The 22,740-nt window shown below is 51.7% G+C and overlaps 4 protein-coding genes across 4 annotated transcripts; 2 read left to right on the plus strand and 2 right to left on the minus strand.

Annotated features, from left to right (window-relative positions):
• Nucleotides 1-428: 428 nt before the first annotated feature.
• ISF_08146 (hypothetical protein) lies at nt 429-1,759 on the minus strand (the record flags this gene model as incomplete). Its single annotated transcript, XM_018851749.1, has 3 exons — nt 429-435; nt 842-1,162; nt 1,242-1,759. 3 exons carry the CDS (start codon nt 1,757-1,759, stop codon nt 429-431), a joined length of 846 nt encoding a protein of 281 aa, XP_018701019.1.
• A 1,412-nt stretch (nt 1,760-3,171) lies between these two features.
• On the plus strand, nt 3,172-3,998 carry ISF_08147 (40S ribosomal protein S8; the record flags this gene model as incomplete). Its single annotated transcript, XM_018851750.1, has 2 exons — nt 3,172-3,235; nt 3,454-3,998. The coding sequence occupies 2 exons, from the start codon at nt 3,172-3,174 to the stop codon at nt 3,996-3,998; spliced, it is 609 nt and encodes a 202-aa protein (XP_018701020.1).
• Nucleotides 3,999-4,652: 654 nt separating this feature from the next.
• On the minus strand, nt 4,653-7,514 carry ISF_08148 (GTPase activating protein (Gyp5); the record flags this gene model as incomplete). The annotated part of the gene is made up of 4 exons (XM_018851751.1): nt 4,653-4,715; nt 4,773-6,937; nt 6,990-7,317; nt 7,431-7,514. The coding sequence occupies 4 exons, from the start codon at nt 7,512-7,514 to the stop codon at nt 4,653-4,655; spliced, it is 2,640 nt and encodes an 879-aa protein (XP_018701021.1).
• Nucleotides 7,515-10,577: 3,063 nt separating this feature from the next.
• Nucleotides 10,578-22,653, plus strand: ISF_08149 (HECT protein; the record flags this gene model as incomplete). Its single annotated transcript, XM_018851752.1, has 3 exons — nt 10,578-10,625; nt 10,692-22,503; nt 22,559-22,653. The coding sequence occupies 3 exons, from the start codon at nt 10,578-10,580 to the stop codon at nt 22,651-22,653; spliced, it is 11,955 nt and encodes a 3,984-aa protein (XP_018701022.1).
• Between the last annotated feature and the right edge of the window lie 87 nt (nt 22,654-22,740).

The following is a 22,740-nucleotide window of genomic DNA, read 5'->3' on the forward strand; positions in this document are numbered from 1 at the left end:
TACTCCGAACCCTGAAAGATGGTGACGGAGATGCCTAACAAAGACCCAATAGAGCAAGTAAATAAAAAAATTCAAATTCTTGAAAATAAAGTGTTTTGGCTAATCTTATATCTATTAGTGTATGAGTGTGGTTGTGGAAGAGATTCGGTCCCACATCTGTTGTTGAGGTAGGTATGTATGTATGTATGGATGGACACATGTATGTATGTATGTACAGCTAGCTTATTGTTTACAACAAGCGGATAAAAAGTTGTCTCAATTATTCTCGTACTGCACATTGCTTTTACTAATCGTGGTGGAATTTGCAGTTCTAATGCAGATTCCAAAAACTACACCTAGTGGGCTGTTAATTGGCAGATAAGGCTGTCGACGGAGACGTCACTTACACGACCCATTCACATGCTCAAAGTCGGGACAAAACATCAAAGTTACTTGCTAGGATATATCCGTATTTTATTTCCAAGCCTCAACATCGCGTACACCTCAAGTAATCCTTTCTCATAAGTCAATCAACTCCCCGAGCCAATCTGGTAGATCCTTCTCATCCAGCGCAGGTCCTTCGCAATCACCCTCCCTAGCGAGCCCATCTACAGGCCGAATACCAAACGACAGTCCATCCGGATCAACCCTCATCTTGCCCTGCTGACTCCAGCCGTATACCTTTTCGGGATGGGGCAGGCGTCGTGTGCCCTCGGCGCGCCGGTCTCCCTCCTCTTTGAGCTGAACAATCGTCGGCCAAGTCGCTCCATTTACCCTATCTTCCCCGCTTGCAAAGCAGCTATCTTCTAACGCGAAAAGCGAGTGTCCGTTTATGGGTATCTTGGGGGTAATTTTGCCGTACTTAGATAGCTCCGCTGTCAGACGCTCTACCTTGACCGCAATGATCCTCTGCCGCTCCTCCGCCATGGTGATCTTGAGAGCGGCCAGCTCGGCAGCATTCTGCGGCACAAACGGCGAGCCATCCGCACCGATGTAGTGAATGTTTTGCCGCATCTTCTGGTATGCCATGAGCTCCTTCTTCTCGCCGCTCGTCCATCGTCTCGAGTGAGACCACAGCGGCGTGTCGGCGCTCGCGACGCCCCTCCGCCCATCATACCCGGTTCTGTTGGCCTGTCGACGTCGGAAGCTGGCGGGTTCTATGGGTGCCTTTGGGGGTGCCCGCCTATTCGGCTGTTGAGCCTGCCCAGTCTTTTCTCCGAGGGTACCTCTCGAGGGACTAGATTTCGCAGCCGCGTACGAACTTATCGATTGTGATGGGTCCCAGGCGCTTGAGCTCCCAGGCCGCGAGCTCCGTCGCGACGTGAAATTCGAGCTGACAGGCGACTCGATGTGGCCTGAGGAGCGTGAGCTGGTAGACGAGTTGCTTTCGTGTGAATACTAGTTGCCACGACGTGACCCCCGTCTCATAGCGCTGCTTTTGATACGCGATGGCGTTTCGCGGGCTGCGATGACGATGCTGGCTGCTTTTCTGGGAAAAGCTTGGCTGCCGTAGCGCGGCAGTAGGTTGTAGTGCTGATGAAACGGGTCGGTAGACGGATGCGGCGTAGATGGATGCGGCGTCGACGGCAGCCAGGGAGGCAAAGGACCATAATAAGGAATCTCGGGGTTGTGGTTGTGTCCCAGTAAGCAACTGTTCATCGAGGAGCCAAAAGCGAAGTCTGGGAATGCATAGCACGGAGCTTGTCGATGATCCAGGGACCAGCTCACTGGATGTTGCAACACGTAGTTTGTCTCGACCTAAAAACGTATCAGCATCCATAGAATTAGAAAAACATAGATAGCTTGGAATGATTCTACAGTAGAAGTTGCAGGGGAGAATTCTGGGCCTGGACCGAGTTTGCTCGAGTCCAGCACACGTGAGTCGCCGTTGCACAGGGCGGGAGCGATACGGCACGGCTTTATGCTGGAACCGTCAAGCTTGAATACCGCGGCGCATGGGTTCATCGGCGAGTAGTCGTGATCTTCTCGTGTTCCGGGCCAGCTCTTCGGTTCTTCAAAAAAAGCCACGACGGCATTCCAGCACTTGCGGCAGTGAAGCCAGCGGGCGAATCGACCACCAAGGGAGTAAGTTCAGCGGCAGCAAAATTAAGTAATATTCCCTGGAGCAGCAAAAGACTGTGAAGATATGAGAAACAAATTGGAAAGAGATTTTTGAGCTTAGGCGTATCTGAGGGTCGCAAACGAATATCGACACTCAGTTGCGGTTGGTTTAGGGAGAAACAAGCGATCCACATCAAGTGGGTGATGAGAGATACCAGGAGAATATAGCAGCTATGCATCAATCAGGAATAGTTTGCATTCGAGAGGTTCGGAATTCCTTTAAATCAATAAGAGAGGGGGGATATCTGTGCCAGTTGTGAATGAGATACTAAAGAGCGGTGATTGACATCACGAAAGCGAATCACAGGTCCCGAAGGGTTGTACGCTATAGAAACTGAGAGGAGACTATTCTGGGCGACTACTCATCTCGTTTCAAGGACTGAGAATGGTTAGGAGTGAACTCGCCCATAGTTCCATAAGAGACAGACACGGTGAACTGCATAAGATCCTGTCTGCACATGCTTGAGTAAAGTACGTCCGTCGTATTGTACATCGAAAAGTGCCAGCCGGGGACTAGGGACGCTAGCAGGATCTCGAAGGCCCACTTTCCTATTTCAGCTTCGCTTACAACGGTGCACGTGAGTAGCTCTCAATGCCCCGGAACAACTATCTACCGGCCAAAAGACCCGAAAGCCCTGACTGCAAGGGTATGTACCGGGGGCTAGCGCAACCCCCAGCCCACAACCACAATTTTCGCTCCAATTGTGCTGTCCACCAACGGGTCCAGAGTCGAAAAGTTCACTCCTCCTACATCCGACAATTTTAGATTGCAACTGGTGAGCAGCAGAATCATCAGGTTAGTGAATCTTCTTCTTGCACGCTCGAGGAACACGCGACGAAAGACGGCGACGACGACTACATCCAACGACTACTGGCGAATCATCCTCGATACGAATACTGCAACTTTGTTGGACTCGTTTCGGTGTCGCCTGTGCCTGTTGAAGGTGTTGGTTGTTTCGCATATCCATTGCCAATCGTCGTGTCTTCCGAGGACCTTCTCTTTCTCTTCCGTCGATCCTGGAAAGCAAATTGTTTTGCTAACCTCGCATTATCCCTACAGAACTCGCAATCATGGGTATCTCTCGCGACTCCCGTCACAAGCGCTCCGCCACCGGTGCCAAGCGTGCCTACTACCGTGCGTACTGATCCTTATACCATTACAATGCGAAAACAATACATGTGTGTTTGGGAGGGGGGAGTGAGAAGGTGGGCTATCAGGCTTGTTCTCTCCAATGCGTAACAGCAGAGAGCCAACAACTCCTGACACTGTCCTGCTCGCTTCCCCCCTCCTCTACCGAAAGCCCGTATGTTTGAGCATTTGCTAAGAACATGCGTTCTGACCTTTTCCAACAGGGAAGAAGCGCGCTTTCGAGGCTGGCCGCCAGGGTGCCAACACCCGTATCGGCGCCAAGCGCGTGCACACCGTCCGCACCCGCGGCGGCAACCACAAGTACCGTGCCCTCCGCCTCGACTCGGGCAACTTCGCCTGGGCCTCCGAGGGCTGCACCCGCAAGACGCGCGTCATCGCCGTCGCCTACCACCCCTCCAACAACGAGCTGGTCCGCACCAACACCCTGACGCGCTCCGCCGTCGTCCAGGTCGACGCCGCCCCCTTCCGCCAGTGGTACGAGGCCCACTACGGCCAGCCCATCGGCCGCCGCCGCCAAAAGGCCCAGGGCATCAAGGAGGACGAGGTCAAGCGCTCCAAGTCGGTCGAGAAGAAGCAGGCCGAGCGCTTCGCCGCCCGCGGCAAGGTCGAGCACCCCGTCGAGAAGCAGTTCGAGGCCGGTCGCCTCTTCGCCATCATCTCCAGCCGCCCCGGCCAGTCCGGCCGCTGCGACGGCTACATCCTCGAGGGCGAGGAGCTCGCCTTCTACCAGAAGAAGCTCCACAAATAAATGACATGGTTTCCTCTACTTCTGGTGTGTTTAGAAAAGAGTGGAAAAAACTTGAACTGGGATTGGCAGGAGGGACACCACCGGCTGGTAGCTGTGCGCACTGTCTTGTCCGTGTCTTCCCCGGTATGGTGTTCAAGGATTTTTTGTCCCTGTCTTTTGCGCATTCCACGTTTAGGCATTTGCAGGGCATGATAAGCTTCATGTAAGCATCGGATTGGGTCCATTAGGGAGTTTGCAAAAAAGAAATAAAACAAACATGACTTCAGTCTCTGCATCCACATGCTTGTAATCACTTGACGCCTTGAAACCTTTCTACATTGCTGAATCGTTGATCAATGTCTTTTGCTTTTGCTTTTGCAGGCTCATGCTTCATGAATCTATACCTTGTACGTAACTGAAAAAAAAGCCTGTCTAGGCATAAATGTTCCTTCTTCCTCTTGCGGTATCCTGTGTTGCCACAAGGACATCGAGGCATGCTGAAAACACTGCATCCCTCTCAAACGTCATATTCTATTGCCACCATCCTGTACATCATTGAGTAGTTTCAAACGAAGCGCCTTGGGTGCGGTTTTTATCAAGGTAATATGTACAAAGTGCCCACTGTTCTACAGTTGAGATTGATTTTTCCTTGGTATGTTGGAAAGATGAGCCCAATTATGCAAACTGCCGCTTAAGATCACTCCATTTTCTGTTGAGCGTCTCATGCTGAGAGTTAATCTGTGACCGCGCGGTTAGTCAAGGCTTGAAGAAGGTGGTAAACGAAAGACGACATACCTCTGCATATTGCATCTTTGTCTTGACGAGGACTTCCTCCAATTCTGCTAGCTCTTGTTCTAGCTTTCTGTTTTCTTCATGTACATTTTCATTGCGTTTCATGAGGCTGTCTCGTTCGAGCTTCCAGGCTTCTTCGATTTCCATCGGTTGCTTCTCAATCACGACTCGAAGCTCCTGAACTTGGCCCTTGAGGCTTTCATTTTCATCCTTTAGCTCCTCGTTCTCGACCTTTGTGTGCACGAGCTCCGTCGCAAGATCGGCTTGCTCGCGATCGCAGGCCTCAACTCGTTCTTCCAGCTTGCGCAACTGGATTGCATAGCTTTGGTTAGATATCTTCAGGTCTTGCAGCTCCGTCTCCCGGTCTTTCTCGGCCTTGGTCTTTTCTTCCCATTCGGCGGTGTACATTTTCAATGTTTCGGGAGTGAGTTTGACTTCAGACGCATCTTTAACTAGCTGGTCGGCCCTGTAGACCTCTTTGTCCATGCTGGCGCTTGAGCTGCCGAAGAATCCATTCTCTAGCAAACTTCCCGCACTAGGGTCCTTGTCAATGTACACATCAAAGACCTTGTCCTTCAGATGGGTTGTGAGTTGCTGCATGTCGGAGATGGCAAGCAATAGACTCGCGTTCTTTTGCATCAAAACAATACCAAACCTCAGAATGGCAGAGAGGCCCTCGGAGAGGATGAGATCGTAGATCCGGAGGACAAGCTGTAAGGGGAAGCGGTAGGCGAAGAGAGTAAGAAACCATTGTGTAGCATAGAGGTGGGGAGAGATGCCGCGACGCTTGAGATGGCAGTACAGGGCTGGCTCAACATCCTCTAGAAGGCGTTCAAATTGATAGAGTCTCATGTGAAGGCCAGGCATGTCCTGAATGAAAAGCTCTCGAAGGTCATAATTGTGCATCAGGCGCACGAGTAAACAAAAGGCTTCTTCTTCGGGCATGTTGAATAAAAGGGGCATGATGAGGAAGTTCATCCCTTGAGCGTATCCCACGCCTTCATCATACAGGGCATATGCTTTGCAAACACCGAACAAGCCATCCTGAAGACCTGCCGAAGCAGCGTACTTGGAGTAGCTGGTTCTGGCACCAAGATCACGTCGGATAGTCTTCTCGAGCTTCTGAAGGGCTGCAGTCTCCTCTTTTTCCCTCTTCTTGCGCTCAGCTGCTGCCACAGCCTGCGCCTTTGGGCTTGGCTCAGATACCTTTTCTGCCTTGGATGACATGCTAGCATTCGTGCCCGAGCGGTCAGATTTAACTGAAGACGCCGACGAGGTAACAGCCTCGCCACTCTGAGTGATGTTGCCACTGCTTGAAGCGCTGGCAGTGGTACTGTTGCTGTGACGCTTCTCTTTGTCGGTACCTCTGACAACCAAATCCTTGTAGACTGCTTCCAGCTCGGGATTCTTGCTCTGCGCCAGCACTTGCCAGATGACACCTCGGATGGCGCTTGGAATTCCGGTGGTGATAGCACGGTTCAGTTCCTCGGCACTAGTACGCGCAACGACAGCCGGGCCCTCGTAGACAACAGACTGCCACAAGTCCCAGTCTACTTGGGACTCTGGCATCGCCGAAGGTCCTGCATTGACTCCAGATACGGTTCCAGGTGCGAGATCGATGGTGGGAGTCGGTACTGGGGCCGGCGAGGCAAGCTCGCTTGTTATCGACGCCGCATCGCCATTGACCAACCCGAGGCCAGCTCCGCTGCTACCATTGTCGTCTTCGAGCGCGTGGGGGGGGATGCCTGCCTCTTGCTGTAGACGCAGGAGCTTGAATCTGTCTTTGAGACTCATTCTGGCCTCCTTTTTCCCATTTTCAGTTTCTTCCTCCAGCTTGCCAAGCATCATTTCGGGATTGCTGGTAAGGGTGCCCACGGAGCTTGCCGTGTTTCGTCGCTGGCTAGGTTGTTGGGCGGGCACAGCATCTTTGCCAGACGAGTTTCGAGACAGCCATGAAAAGGCTCCGGTGAGTTTTCTGGTGGGTGGCGGAGGTTGTGTAGCGGCCGTTGTGGAGGGCGGCGCCGTTGTAATGGACGACGCTCCAGGGCTCTTTGCGGGCGAAGTACCGGCGGGCGGGGACCAGGGCATGGAGGGAAGAGCACTCGTGATGCTGCTAAGGGACAAGGTTTTGGGCGGCTGTTCGTTTTCAACGGATGCTTTCGATTCTCCTACGGGGTGCCGTTAGCATATCGCACTATGTTGCAGTAGGCAGCTGCATACGATCGACAGATGGAGCAGCCTCGTCATCTAGGTTGACATTGTCGAGATTTGAGGTGGAAGATAATCGTCTGGACAAGGGAGATGATTCGCGATGCGACTTGGCGTCGGCCTCTTGGGCCACTTCTGGTTCAGCTTGTTGGGGGGGTTCGCTTGCAGTCTCGGGATGTTGGGGACGGTCGCTTGCAGTCTCGGGAGCTTGCGGTTGAGGATGATGCTCTTCGGTAGGAGGAGGTTTGGAGGTTGATACGGCTCTCTTGGTCAGCGATCGTACTGACACAGAATCGACTGTATCGACGGCGTCTTCGAAAGATTCGTCGTTTTCGGCGGCCTGGAGCAAGTTAGTTGAGTGAGTGAGGCAGTGGTTCCTCGGCTCGGCCGTTGGGTGATTGCTGGGGAGGAGCTGGGGCATCGAAGTGGCGGCGGCGCAAATAAAGCACGTACGGGTTCTCCGTCAGAAGCTTCTGGAGAGCGCTTGTTCTCTACAGGCTTGTGCTCGTCGTGCTGAGCAGCGTCGTGCTGAGACATGCTTGCGTGAAGTTTGTGGGTGGGAAAAGGGCGATCCCTCAGTAGGTACTGATAGTCTGTCTTGTGACGCGGTGATGGCTCAAGACCAGGGATGCACGTGCATCTGCGGCAGTGGTATGCTAGGCCAGCTAGGCAATGGGGGCGAGAGTATGATGCTGTATAATCTGAAGGGTATCTTTGCTGTACAAGATGCGTGGTTGGAGAAGAAGGGAGCGATGGTGGAAGCGTGGAAGAGTTGGTGAGGAGGGGGCTCGAGCCTCGAGGACGGACAGTGTTTACTAGTAAGTACTTAGTAGTAGCTCAAGTATTATTAGGGTGGCGCTGGGGTGGGAGACTGGAGACTGGAGTTGGCGATGTGGCCGGCTGGCCCCTTGCGATTCCCCTTAACCGGAGCGGCTGGCACGCTACTAACCTCCTACATAAGTTAGGTAGGGTATTACCAAAGGGACAGCACAAGGACTTGCTTCTTGCGGTGAGTGATGGCGTGTTGGGGCCAGTTATATGAACATTTTTATGACCATGGATTATTTTTGCAAGGCAGAATGATTGAATATGCTCCTGCGCCTCGCCTTGCCTCGTCCATGCATTATTATTCGTAAATGCCCTGGAGCTCATAATGATTATGCGGCCTGCAATTTGTTAGCGCCGGCAAGGCTCAGGAACCAGTTCTGCAGTGGCGGCAGAGTAAAGCCAACGCCTACAGAAGGTACAGAGGTGAGCAACCTGTGAGGGGCCACTTCAGTGATCACCGACCACTGGCAAGAGCCGAGTACCGTGCAGTACAGTGGACAGAAGCCTGGTAGGCTGGCCCCCAGCACGCGCGCCAGCCGTTGTCGGTTTAGCGTCGTTTCAGGCCCTTGCGACTCTCTTTTCCTTGGAACCCTTTCGATTGTGCGCCCTGAATTTTTGACTTCATTCATGTATCGCAGCATCTCCGGGCGCTCACCTCTGTGTGTGTGCCGTTTCCGGGCGCATACTCTTTCATGTAGTGGCGGTTGCTGTAACCTGTACTCCGTACAACTGACTTGGTACCTGATGCACAATTTGACAGGTCGACGCAACCAACCAAGTCAATTCCTGCCTGCCCCTCTGCCCACTCAGCGTGGTGGTATGCACTTGAAATCTTGGCGCATGCTTTCGTGTTGCGCAAAAACTGCAATATCGTTCTTTTGATCCACCAAGTTGGCCCATCCAGATTCTCATGTCCCGGGTTGCTTATTACCAGCGTTTGGCCAAGGTAAACGCCCGTCATTGTACTCTGCCAGCGCAGTTGATGCAGTTTCGACATACCAGTACCTAGAACTAGTACCCACAACCTGCGGCTACCTGCTACCTACAGTAACTAAAATGAATAGGTACGCAGCTTCACCAATAAGCTCTGTTGTACCAGCGCTCAGTAAACTCGACGTCATCCTTATTTAAAAAGTTGTACTCGGCATGCTTGCAAATACGGCCGCGGCATTCCAATCTATCCATTCAAGCGACGGAGACAAAACAAGAATCGGATATTTAGCTCAAGTCAACTCCTTTCCTCGGAGCAGCAATCGGCCTCCTCTCCCCACTCGACCATGTGGCTAGATAGGTAGACGCGCCTCGTTCGCGTATGCTGTTTAAAGGGTATGTACATACATACATTATCTTAATTCTCGGCATCTTGCCTCTGTGCAATCAGGCAGTCTCACTGGTAAACTTTCCCCATCCTCTATCTTCTATAGGTACGCGAGCTCTCGTCACACCAACGGGGTCGAGTGCTACTGCTGAAGCCATGTTTTCTTGCATGGTAGCTACCAGTCGTGATGTCGGGTACGTGCATATCTGACGTCGGCTAGGTGACCTGCTGCGGTGGCAGCAAGCGCATGATGCTCCTACGAAAGAGCATACAAGGCACGTATGAGTGGTAGTGCACCACGCCAAGAACCCTATCAGCAGCCTTATGAATGCCAATATACTAAACATGTTAAATACCCAAAGGAAATGAACATTGCTAGAAATATGCTCTCTTCTGTCGCCAGGGTAAAGATCCAAATCAGATGGCCAACTAACTACAGGGTATGCACTTGAAGGTGCTTGTCTATCTAGCGGCAAAAGTAGAGATTTGACACGTGGGGCGGCTCTTCACCGCGCTGCTTCACCGAAATTGTCACCATTGGGCTTAGAGTCCCGTCTGGGCTCGCACTATATATGTGACCATACCTGTGAATTATGTTGTGAATTGGTTTTCATTAATAGGCGTCCAGTAGATATATTTATTTACATCGGTAGCGGTAGTTGACTAGGTAGGTCCTGTTTGTTGTGCTTTACCACGTCGCCGCTGGCACACCTTGGATGCTCCCCACCATTAATTGTACCTTTGCACGCAACTCACGCCAAAAAGATACCTACACATCCGCCTCCCCAACAACGCCTTACATTAGCACAACTCTGCTTTTGCTTGACACGCCCATTACGCAAAGGCCCACCTTATGGCACCTTGGACAGGCTTACCTGAACTTTTTTGATACCAACCACTTTCACTTCTCCCCATCACCACATTCAACATCTCGCCACAACATCATCATACCCGTTTCTCTCTTGCGCTTTCGCACACGAGCGAAGCTGGCCATTTTCCCCGACTGCAGCCTATCAACTCCGCTTCGCGGAAAATCTCTACCTAGTATTGCCTACGTCACTACTAAACTTGGGAACAGCTCTTTGCTGGCGACCTGCACCCGCCTTCAAAGTTGCGCTCGACCCGTGTTTCGAGGCCTAGCAAAAGAGTTTATTAAACCCATCTACCCCTAAAATCTCATTCGTACCGCGCCAGTCGCCGCCACTCGGTCCGAAATCCTCAACCCGATACCGTTTCCACGACTCCCACACGTCGTTCGCAATTGAAACCGGTTCCACCGTCAACCCAGCCGCACACGAACCATCAAGTCCAACAAACTCCCGACCGGCCAGGAGTTGTCCACTCGAGGACACTCCGCCAAGACGAGCGACGCTGTCGTCACGAACGACTGATTAAGAGAGTGGAGGGGACGCGCCTACATCTGTTCATGCGGCCCTGCCGCTTCCGTTTCCACAATGGGCAAAATCACAAAAGAGATGCAACTCAAGCATCGTGACACCCTGGTAAGCTCATGATTATCTCATCGACCATCTATCTCATCTCGGTACGCTAATTCCGTTTCACCACAGTCTCCATGGCTCAAGAGCTACGTCGAGGCCGCTGCCACAATCGCCCTTCCGCTCCTGCCACAGCACCTTGCCACATATCCCACGCGATGGCCCTTCGGACGAGGTGATTTGTATCACTGGATTCCCCTTCTGAATCGCTTTGATGCCATTCTAGAAGCATTTTGCACCACCTACAAGCTGAATCTTGGACCTCAAACCGATGACTTCGACTGCTTCATCCTTCGCAACCTGTCCGAACAGGGAGCGTTTGCCGATGAGAAGCAGTGGGATGACCAAGAGTTGCAAAAGCTAGGATACAGCCGGGAGGGTGATCGGGAACTTGTCGAAGCTATCCTTTCATTTTCCCGTTTGCTGCTCGAACACTGCGGAAATAGAAGCATATATGCGAGCAGCGCTTATTTGAGTGACCTCCTCAACAGCAAGCCCCTTTCGTTATTGATCTCTGCACTCGAGGTTGGCTCCGAACTTGCACAGAGATACCAAGCGTCAGTGAAGAGAATTGGCAATTCCTCTAGGCATATTAGCGCGGCACTCCTCGCCAACCACTACAACATTGACCTGGATCGCGTCCAGCAAATATCACAGGCTTTTTCCAAGACGGCGATAGTGAATCTTGCCGATCCCATCTCGGTGGCGACACCTACTCCGCGATCTAAAGACAAAATGACAACTCAGTCTAAGAGTTCCCCGAAATCTCATGCGACGGACTTGGTAGCGTTGGCCACATCACAGGATCAGCGCTGGTCAGACTGGGGCGACGTGAAGCTTCGATACTACCCCAAAGATCTTAAGGCAGTTCACAATTTGCCTGCTGAAGTCGGTCGCTCTTCTCAACCCGCTACACCAACACCTCTGCGCCGCAGTTCTACAGTAGCCGGGTCTCAGCATACCCCGAAGGCTCGCCATGCCCATACTGACGACTCCTCTCCAATGTTCCCTCGCACGCCTGGCATTGCAGATGAGGCAGACGGGTCTGCGCAAAAGCTCTTTGATCTTCCACAATCAATAGTGATCTCATCCTCTATGAAGCAACTCTTGGATAAGGTGCCCGATGACATGACCGAAGCCTCCAGATACGAAGCATTTCATCGTTTCAGAGTCGCCAAAGCTCTCACCGGATCCCAGAAAGATCGTCAGCAAATTCTTGGAGTTCGATTACTAGCCATCACCAACCTAGCTTACATCCACACCGAGTCCAACTTCATGGAGAAGGTTCTCAGACAAGACATGGATGAGACTCGCCGGTACCAGCTTGCCTCCCAGCTTGCCGAACTCATTCAGCCGTCATCAGATGGCAATACCGAGGCGCCCCTGTGGCTCCAGACAATCGCTTTCTCGTTACTCGAAGCCTTATATGGCTTCCCGTGCCGTTCTCAAGACGTCCTGTCCGCTCTCAATGCTAATGTCAACCACGGTGTTCTTCTCTACGTCATTCGCAAAGCTGTGGCTGGTATGGAAGAGACTCATTCTGAAGATGAGGGCGATCAAGTAACCGAGACTGACAATTGGCGAAACAATCTGTTCTCCCTTGCACTGAATCTGTCCATGGCCACTAAAATCGGAAGTGAGATGGCCTCTGCAGGTCTTATGGAGATTCTTGTTCATGTTTTGAACATTCGCTCACCTGTGGCTGAGCGCCATCACTCGATGGTCCTTGCCTTTTTGGATGGTTTGATCTGGGCATTCACTCCCGCGTTCACCGCCTTCTTCAGTGCCGATGGTCTGGACGCCGTCTCAAAATTGCTCATCGATACTGTGGCTGAGTCAAAACGACTGGTCTCAACCTCCAAGGGTATCACCCGAGATCAGCAGTCGAGCGCGGTTGATTTTTTCGTGCCCCATTATCAGCAACAGACTCTCAAGTGGCTATTGAAATTCATCCACCGCATCATGACCAACTCCTACAATTACAACGGCAACACAGAACGTTTACTGCGAAACTTGGCTGAGAAATCCGACCTCCTTGCTAGCCTACGCGACATTATCAGTGATAAGGCATCATTTGGCTCTATTATATGGACGAACTCGGTTCTTATTTTAAGCGACTTCATCAACAATGACCCTACCAGTTATGCAGCAATTTCGGAGTCGGGCATGATCAAGACCTATCTCGAAGCAATTACTCGTCGCAGTATTACCGACGTGCCGCAACAGAGTGAAACAAGAGATACACAAGAAGACCCTACTGACGCTTCAGAGGGCTCTGACGTGATAGCCATGATACAAAGGGATGAACGACCGCACCCGCCCACCGAAGAAATGCTCCGCACATCCAAACATGATGATGCTGTCGCCGCTGGCATTCTTGTATCTTCCGAGGCCATTAATGTTGTGCCGCAAGTACTCAACTCCATCTCCTTGAACAACTCCGGAATGAAGCTGGTGGTATCCTCGCGCGCTTTTGATAGTTTCTTGGAAATATTTGAGAGTCCTGAACATGTCAGGTGCATGGAGCTAGACATTGACCTGCCTCAAGCTATTGGCCAAAGCTTTGATGAGCTTGCTCGCCACCACCCTCCTCTCAGGACTGCAATTTCAAACGCAGTAATCGACATGGTTGCCAAGGTCCGCTATCTAGGCATCCGCAAAGCAGAACAAGATAACTGGGGTGTTCGTCTGCTCGGTACTGACAATGATGGAAAAGTTGTTTCTATTGACCAAGATGGACAGATTGCAGAGAAGAATGAGGCACTCTTACCTCCTAGGGAAGCCACTGACTCAGATGTCACCATGGGGGATCCAGTGACTCCTAGGATCGTTGGCGACAATACAGGCGAAACTCTGTCAGCCAAGACGCCTGATACGATTACGCCCTACATTTTTGTTTTGGCTACCTTTCTTTACCCATATCTTTCCAGCACCTTCATCAAGACCTACTTTATTGAAAAGGGTGGTATTGAGCTGCTTCTCGACATCTGCGAGTTGCCTAGTCTCCCTGCAAACTATAGCGAGTCACCAGCAGCCAGAGCGATGACTAGCGTAGTTACGCTTCTCACAGAACACGCCCCGGTGCGCAGCCTTCCGTCTATCTTGAAACGTGCCCAGGCTTCTATCGATATTCTCAAGCCTCTGTCAATGAGGACAGAATCAGTTCCGCCATATTTCGGCCCGTTCCTAACGTCAGACTTGAAATTACCGAGCAGCAATCTCACAGAACCTCTGCTGTCAGGTACGAGAATGGTCAAGGCTCTGCTGAACTCACAGATTTTTATTAAGATTCTCGCGGAATGTTTCAACAAATCTCGGTCGCACTCGCTCCAATTCTACCCGGTCAATGCGTTCGATTACTACTTGCGACTGGTCAAGTCAATGGGCCCACTACTTCGAGGTGTTCTTGCTGAGGAGGCTGGTGAACTGGCTGCTGTTCCCCAGCATTGGTCAATAAAGCGTGGAGGGTCGAGCCGCCAAGGAGAGTCGTCTGCCAACAATGCGCCTGCTGGAAACGATAGCACCTCTCTACCTGACGTTATGAACAGCACGGGCGCTTGGAAGCCCGTTGAAGGCGCTGAAGCTCCAAGGTCGCCTACAGAGGAGGAGCAAAAAACTCCTCGATTTCACAATTACGAGACTCTCAAGCTGCTACTGCATCCCATGATTCCTACCTCGTTTCCACTCTTCCAAAACATTGGCAAATCATTGGTCCCCAGGCGCGAGGTGACTCACGGAGATCTTTTCCCGAGACCCAGACACTTGGAACTTGCAAAGGAGCTGGCATCCACCGTGCTTGATCAATTGTCACCATCGGTTTCCACTCCTAATCCCACCGCTAAAGAGTTTCACTTTTGGATCATTATGACGCATACTATTCATGAGATGCTCATCGAGCAACAGTCTGGCAGACAACCTGACCGACCTCAAGTGCATATCATACTTCCTGTGCTCCTTGCTTTCAAGGAACAAGGGGGCATAGATGTGATCAATACCATTCTTCGAATTTTCACAAATGCTGTTCGTGAGGGTTCGGATGCCAGCCGCTCTGAGGAACGCTCCAAAGCCAAAGTTGCTGCATTTGGGCTGAACAAGGTCCTTGAACTATACACTCTTCTTGTAAATGGCAAGAACCTGGTCGAAACCAGTAATCACTTCAATCTTCAACGCCACACCGACAGAAATCAGGTTGTTTCCAACATCTACCAACAAATTGTCGTGGAATTCCGATGCGCCATTTTGCCGCCAATGCTCGAGATTTGGAACTCTTCATTTGTCGAACACGTTTCAGATGAGACAGCGAAGCGCATTTTAGATATCCTCAAGCAAATTGCCACTGCCGAAAATGAACCAGCCTCGACACCCAAGGATAAGGCCCCCTTCGCGCTTCTCAACTACGGCGATGTTCGTTTTGATTGGCGCGTTGTTCGTGTGGTCATAAATGACTTGTTGAATGCTGGGTTCGATGTAGATTTGGTCCGCGAAGGTGTTTTCCGTGCGAATGGCAACATCACTGTTGCTCGAGACTACTGCCGAGCCCACAAAGCCGGTCTTGCTGGTACGCGAAACCCCATTCCTCCAGAGGATGATGTTTTCAGCACGAACAAAACACCCGAATCATCAAGATCACGACAGCGGGCCCCATCCACTGGAAGCAATGCCTCGGAGCCAGATCGCATGTCCGTGGATACGTTCACGGAAGTCTTGGATGGCGATGGCCTTGTCGACACAGAAGCTCAAACGCTGGACCCGTGGAGGACGGCCGCGAGTGCCGACCGAAACCAAAACTCCGAGCAAGGTACCAAACAGACGACGAACGAAGCCGCCCCTGAAGCTCGATTCTCTGGAACCAAAGAAGAGCTTGATGGCTTAAGGTCCAAGATTCGATCTAATCTGATTGATCATTCGTTGGACGTTATTCGCGCGCACTCTGACTGCGCTATTGAAGTTTCGCAATTGATTCAAACAATGGCTCTACGGCACCAAGATCAAGAAACCCATGAGGAGGTTGGGACCGTACTTACATCTGCGCTCTCTTCTCTAGCTCTCGACCCCGAAGAGAAGAAGAAAAATGGCAATTGTATTGCCGCTTATTCTCACTTGCTGGGCCTACTGCTTGATGACCAAGCCTTTTTCGACAACAACGTGGATGGCTTACGGGACAAGGTTGGAGAATATGTTGATTTTCTCAAAGTTCCATCCTCTGGTGCCATTGAGGAATTGCCACCTTGGATTCCGTATATTTTACTTGTGCTGGAGCCTCTCTTGAAACATGATGAACGACCGGTTGCAGCTCAATGGTTGGCGCCACGGACTGTTGACGATCCTGTCCAGCCTGCTGTGGTCCAGCTCGGAGTTTCTCTCATCAACGATCAGCAACGGTCAGAGATTTTGGAATCACTGCTAGTCTTACTGCCGCGCGTTGGAAAGCAGGAAACTCTGGCAACATCCATTTTGCGGGTCCTGGTGATATTAACCCGTCGGCGCCAGCTTGCAAAGCACATGGGACGGAAAATGAACCTCCAACGTCTGTTTCTAATGGCCAAACAATTAGCTGGGTTCGGCTCAGAAAGATTGAAGCACAGTCGTGTCACGGCGTTCATCATTACCATTTTGAGACACGTTGTTGAAGATGAGGAGACCCTCCGGCAAATTATCCGGGCGGAGATCAAGGGTGAATTCCCCAATGTCCAACGTAACAATCGCGGACATGCAGATGTTTCTGCCTATCTCCGAGCTCTTGCCCCAATCGCGCTTCGAGCACCTGAGCTCTTTGTGGAAGTTTCCAACGAAATGCTTCGATTTTCTCGATGGTCTCCAGCTGAGAGTGAGACAGCAGGAAGGTTGAACACTGTAACACTCAAAGACGGAATCAGCGCTTCTGAAGATTCTGCACCTCCAATTGCTGTCGAAGAGAACAAAGACCTGCCCGTCAGACTAGATGCTCCCAACACCGCGGATGAAGTCAAGCCCTCCACTGAGCTAGCTGACAAGGAAATGGCCGATGCTCCCAAAGTCGCAGACAGTAAGCGTCCAGTTGTTGAGAATCCGGATGGAGTTGTGCATTTTCTTCTTTGTGAACTTGTCAACTACAGAGAAGTCGATGATAAAGAACCAGCGAACACATCGAAGGATACCCAACCGGAGCTTGATCTTAGCGATGCTGGCTCGGAACAGATGGAAAGAGAAGCAAATGTGGGAGAAGCTGGCGACAAAAAGCAGACCAAGCCACAATTCAAGTCTGAGGAGCACCCGATCTACGTGTATAGGTGTTTTCTGCTCAATTGCTTGTCCGAGCTGCTCCAAAGTTACACACGAACCAAGGTTGAATTCATCAACTTCAAGCGGAGCGCCCCCCCCGTTTCCACTGGAACTCCGATCAAACCCAGAACCGGCATTCTAAACTACCTCATTTATGATTTGCTTTGTCAGGGCAACCTCGCGGGCACCGCTGATAATATTGCCGCAAAGAAGAAACTCGCCACCTCCGCACAAACTCAACGGGTGTTGGTTGCTTTGGTCTCCAAAACAAGTGAGAAGCCTGGGAACCAGAGTCTAGAGAAGTTTGCCTATGATGATGAGCCAGATCTACTTTTTGTGCGCAAATTCGTGATTGACACAATTTTGCGGGCCTACGAAAGAGCTCCGTTATCCGATGAGCCGCTGGAAACGAGGTACTCTCGCATGCAGTCTCTTGCAGAGCTCATGATGCACATGATTGGCGATCGGGACAAAGACCAGCCTCGACAGGGTGCTAGAAGTGCGGAAAAGAACCAATCTAGCTCCCAGGCCCAAATTCGTCGCCTCATGTATGAGAAGGGCTATCTGGACAAGCTCACCGCATCCATCGCTGAACTAAGCTTGAACTACCCAGGCGTAAAGCGGGCTATTAAATATATCCTGCGAGTACTTCGAATTTTGACCGACACTGCCAAGGAGCTTAGCCATTCCAATCTTGTACCCTCTGACCCGGGGGCCGAGCAAAGCGAAGAAGAATATGACGAATCTTCGTCATCCTTGTCTGACCTTGAGGAGGATCGGGAAGAAACACCCGATCTTTATCGTAACTCTGCACTTGGCATGCTTGAGCCCCGAGATGAAGATGACGACTCGGAGTCTGAAGACGAAGACGAAGACGCTGACATGTATGGGGACGAGTATGACGAAGAGATGGACTACGGCGACGAGGAAATGTCCGATGGCGAAGATGACATTAGCGATGATGACGAGGAATTGGGCGACATGGGCGACATCGAAGGCCTGCATGGAGAGCCTGGTGTCGTAGAAGTCATTATGGACGACGAGGACGATGATGAGGACGATGAAGATGATGAAGAGAGTGACGGTGACGACGACTCTGCTGGTTCTGCTGATATGGAAGACATGGAGGACCGTGTGGAGATTGTTGATGAAGATGGAAACCCGATCGAGGACGACTCTGCGTGGGAAAGCGACAGCGACATGGATGAAAATGAAGACCATGCAGCCGAAGACGTGGACTATGAAGCAGAGGTCCAAGATGAAGAGGAAGCCCATATCCATGGCATGGGTCCCGGTGACCTTCTCGATAACATGGCGCGCGCAATTATGGGCGACGACGAAGGGTATGGACGCGAGCTTATGGACGGGCTCCATGACCACTATCTGGATGAAGATCAAGTTGATATTGAGGATGGCGAAGAGGACGAAGAGGAGCTTGAAGATGAAGAGTATTTCGATGAGGATGAGTTCTATGCTCCTGAAGACCATCTTCCTCATCTGCCTTCTGCAGGATGGGATGGGATGGGCTCAGAGATTGATGATAGACACCGGCTGCTGCTTCTCGAAAACAACCGTCGACCTGTCTTCACGAGAGTGGACAACCGAGGCGGCCACCCTGCCCGGTTCGTTGGGACGCACCGTGATGCTGGCGATTTTAGAAGTTACTTCTCTCGCATGCAACGGCCCCCTGGCCAGCATAGCCATCCCGACGATGGATCGAATCCCTTGCTTCGGCGTCATGACACCGAGATGGAGAATTCCTCGAGACAGGGCATTCTCAACTCGTTCGGGCTTCGCCTGCCGGAGACAATCTTGACCGGCGGCCGCCACCATATGATCGATGGACCGATGAATTTCATAGGGGAGCTTATGGAATTTCTACCGATGATGGGCCGCAATCATCACGGCCAAGCAATCCACGTGCAAATCGCAAGACCTGGTGGTCCTCGTGGAGAGTTTACGCCAATCCGCACTGGTAGATACGACAGCCGACGAGAAGTCAGTCAGGAGCCTCATCAAGTCGTTGCCTTTAATACGGAACCTACCATCAGCCGTTATAGCCAGGAAGCTAGCATGCTCTTTGGGCCGAACTACCTCCTTGAATCAGCCAAGCTTAGCAATGCCATCAGTGCCGCCCTTACTCCGGCAGCGGTGGAACTCCAAAAGAAGGCTATGGCTGTTGACGAAGAAAACCGCAAAAGGGCCGAGGAGATGCGTCAGAAGGTCGAAGCAGAACAGAAAGAAAAGGAGGCAAAGGAAGCGGAGGAACGCGCCGAAAAAGAGCGACAAGAGACTGAGGAGCGCCAACATCAGGCAACCCTCGATGCGGCTGCCGCGGCCGATGCAGGCTCAGCACAAGAGAGTGAGCAAGGCACTGCTATGGAAGGTGTGGAAAGCGCAAGTAGCGGCCAGCCGGCAAGCCAACCCGAAGCCAGCTCGGCGCCTAGAGTCACGACGACTATTCGAGGTGAAGAAGTCGACATCACAGAGCTAGGCATTGATGCCGACTACTTGGCTGCCCTCCCGGAGGAATTCCGCGAAGAAGTGATCGCCCAAACAGTCAGTGAACGACGGTCCCAGGCCCTCGAAACAGTCCCTGCCGGAGAGTCCACTGAAGTCTTCCAAGAGTTTCTCGATGCCCTTCCTGAGGACCTCCGCTTGGAGATTGCACAGCAGGAGCGACAAGAACGGCGGCGACGCGAGGGAAACCGAAGACAAGCCGGAAATGCTGGCATCGCGCGCGCAGTCGATATGGACGCGGCTAGCATTTTGCAAACTTTCCCGCCCGAGCTCCGCGATGAAGTTCTGCTTCAGCAAGGTCAGAGCCTGATGGACCAGCTGACTCCGGAACTGGCCGCGCAAAGTCGAGCCCTCAACCAGCATCAACCGCCCGGGCCTCTACCGCGTGCTCTGCACGGTGGTCCCCCCCCTCATGCTGAGGCCAGCAAGGAGCTGGGGAGCAAGGCACCCCGGAGGGCGGTTGTCCAAATGCTCGACAAGGCCGGTGTTGCAACTCTGCTCCGATTGATGTTTATTACACACCAAGGCTCTTTCCGAAGCTATCTTTTCTCAGTTTTCGCTGATGTGTGTGAGAACCGACAAAGCAGACTGGAAGTCATCAGCACACTGCTTCAAATTCTGCAAGATGGCAGCACGGACATCAATGCCGTCGAGCGCAGTTTTGGGCAGCTGTCCATCAAGGCCAAGCGACTCAAGGACAAGGACAGGGACGTCGAACCTCGTACACCGCTGAACCTCAAGCGAACTTTGACCTCGCTGAGCTCCTCCGACACCGCCCAGCCTAGCTCTGAGACGTCACCTTTGCTGATTGTTCAACAATGCCTAGATTTGCTTGTGGATCTTTGTGCGAGAAATCCTCATATTTCGTGGCTCTTTCTCACAGAACATGAGGCGGTTGGTGCTTCGCTTCGTAAAGCACTCGGCCGCAAGGGCAAGGGCAAGGATTCCAAGGCTAGCAAATATGCCATCAATGCCTTGTTGGCGCTTCTTGAACGCGAGCTCATCACGGAGAGCGCTTCAGTCATGACCTACCTCGCTGATCTCCTCAACCGAGTAACTCTGCCGCTCCAGAATCTCGAACGCCGTCGCAGAGAATCTCTGGACACCGCCACTGCCCCGACAAAGAGCCAAGGCGATTCGCGGGCACTAGGGAGAAAGCCGGGCACTGCAGGAGCTGCTGACGAGCCTTCGACAAATGACATTGCCCCAAAAGCTCAGAAGCAAAGCAGTGCGCCCCAGCGGCGTTCTCGGCTGTTGCAGCCTCCCATCATTCCGGAGGAGAATCTCACACTTGTTGTTAGAATTTTTGTGGCCAGAGAGTGCAGCTCCAAGACGTTCCAAAACACCATTGCTACAATCAAAAACCTCTGCGCTATTCCCGGAACGAAGGCCATCTTTGGGCAAGAGCTAATACGACAAGCTCGTGCTCTAAGCGAGAACATTGTGACAGACTTGACTGAGCTCCTGCCACACATTCTCGCAGCTAGCTCTGGAACCGAGATCCAAGGAGTTGCCCTTGCTAAATTTTCACCCGGGGCTTCCGACCAAAACAAGTTGTTGAGAGTGCTCACGGCGCTCGATCACCTCTTCGAGCCAAAGAGGAAGCCGGGCCAGCCCTCGCTGGACAAGCTTGATGATGGCCAATACGACAACTTGCTTACATCTCTTTATCACCATCAAACGTTCTTGAGTATGTGGGACAAGCTAGGTAGCTGCTTGAGTGCCATCCGGCAACGTGAGAACATGTTGAGTGTTGCAACCATCTTGTTACCACTGATTGAATCTCTCATGGTCGTCTGCAAAAACACTACCACCAAAGACGATACAGCCCCCAGCCAGCAGCCTAGCGAGGACCGTCTCTCGAACCCCATGGCCGAATCGCAAACCGCCAATTTATTCTTTTCCTTCACTGAAGAACACCGCCGTGTTCTCAACGAGCTTGTTCGCCACAGCCCCAAGCTCATGTCCGGTACATTTGCTCTGCTGGTTAGGAATCCAAAGGTCCTTGAGTTTGACAACAAGCGCAACTACTTCAATCGCACTGTCCATTCTCGCGCTGCACATGGCCAGAGCCGCCCGACGTACCCGACACTGCAGCTCAAAGTTCGCCGTGAGTCTGTTTACCGCGACTCATTTGCCAATCTCTATTACAAGGACAAAGACGAGATCAAGTATGGCAAACTGAATATCAGATTCGATGGCGAAGAAGGTGTTGATGCTGGCGGCGTTACAAGAGAATGGTTCCAGGTGCTCGCACGACAAATGTTCGACCCGAACAATGCCTTGTTTATCCCGGTGTCTTCTGACCGAACCACATTCCACCCCAATAAGCTCAGCAAGTGGCACTTGAATGACGGGACTGACGGGAATGGCGAGAGCACTGACAGCATTCATTTCAAATTTATTGGTCGGATCATCGGCAAAGCTTTGTATGAAGGCCGGCTGCTGGATTGTTTCTTCAGCCGTGCTGTGTACAAACGCATTCTCGGCAAGTCGGTGTCCGTCAAGGACATGGAATCCTTCGATCCCGACTACTACAAATCCCTCTGTTGGATGCTCGAGAACGATATCACTGATATTATCACGGAGACCTTCTCAGAAGAAGAGGATGAATTTGGCGTCACAAAGATTGTCGACCTTGTTCCTAACGGTCGCGAAATTCCAGTCACTGAGGAAAACAAGCAGGAATATGTTCGTCTGGTTGTCGAGCATCGTCTGCTGACGTCAGTTAAGGATCAGATGGAGAGCTTCTTGAACGGTTTTCATGAAATCATTCCGGCCGAGTTGATTTCCATATTCAACGAACAGGAGTTGGAACTGTTGATCTCTGGTCTTCCGGACATTGACATTGATGATTGGCGCAGTAACACCGAATACCACAACTACACGCCGTCGTCTCAGCAAGTCCAGTGGTTCTGGAGAGCGGTGCGCTCCTTTGACAAGGAAGAGCTGGCTAAGCTGCTTCAGTTTGTCACTGGAACCAGCAAAGTCCCTCTCAATGGCTTCAAGGAGCTTGAGGGCATGAATGGCATCAGTCGATTCAACATTCACCGCGACTACGGTGACAAAGATCGCCTGCCCACATCTCACACTTGCTTTAATCGTAAGTTGCTCTAACAACCACCATACTTGATTTGCATACTGACCATTCCAAAAAGAGCTCGATCTTCCGGAGTATGATAGCTACGATACACTCCGCGCTCAACTCTACAAAGCTATTACGGCTGGAAACGAATACTTTGGCTTTGCATAGACCTCACGAACTCTGGAGTTAGGAGATGCTCAGCACCCATCAATTTTCAGTGGACAAAGGATATGTAAAGCTGCTGGCAGTAGCACA

Source organism: Cordyceps fumosorosea, assembly GCF_001636725.1.
Source record: "Cordyceps fumosorosea ARSEF 2679 chromosome Unknown scaffold_27, whole genome shotgun sequence".
NCBI lineage: Eukaryota > Fungi > Ascomycota > Sordariomycetes > Hypocreales > Cordycipitaceae > Cordyceps > Cordyceps fumosorosea.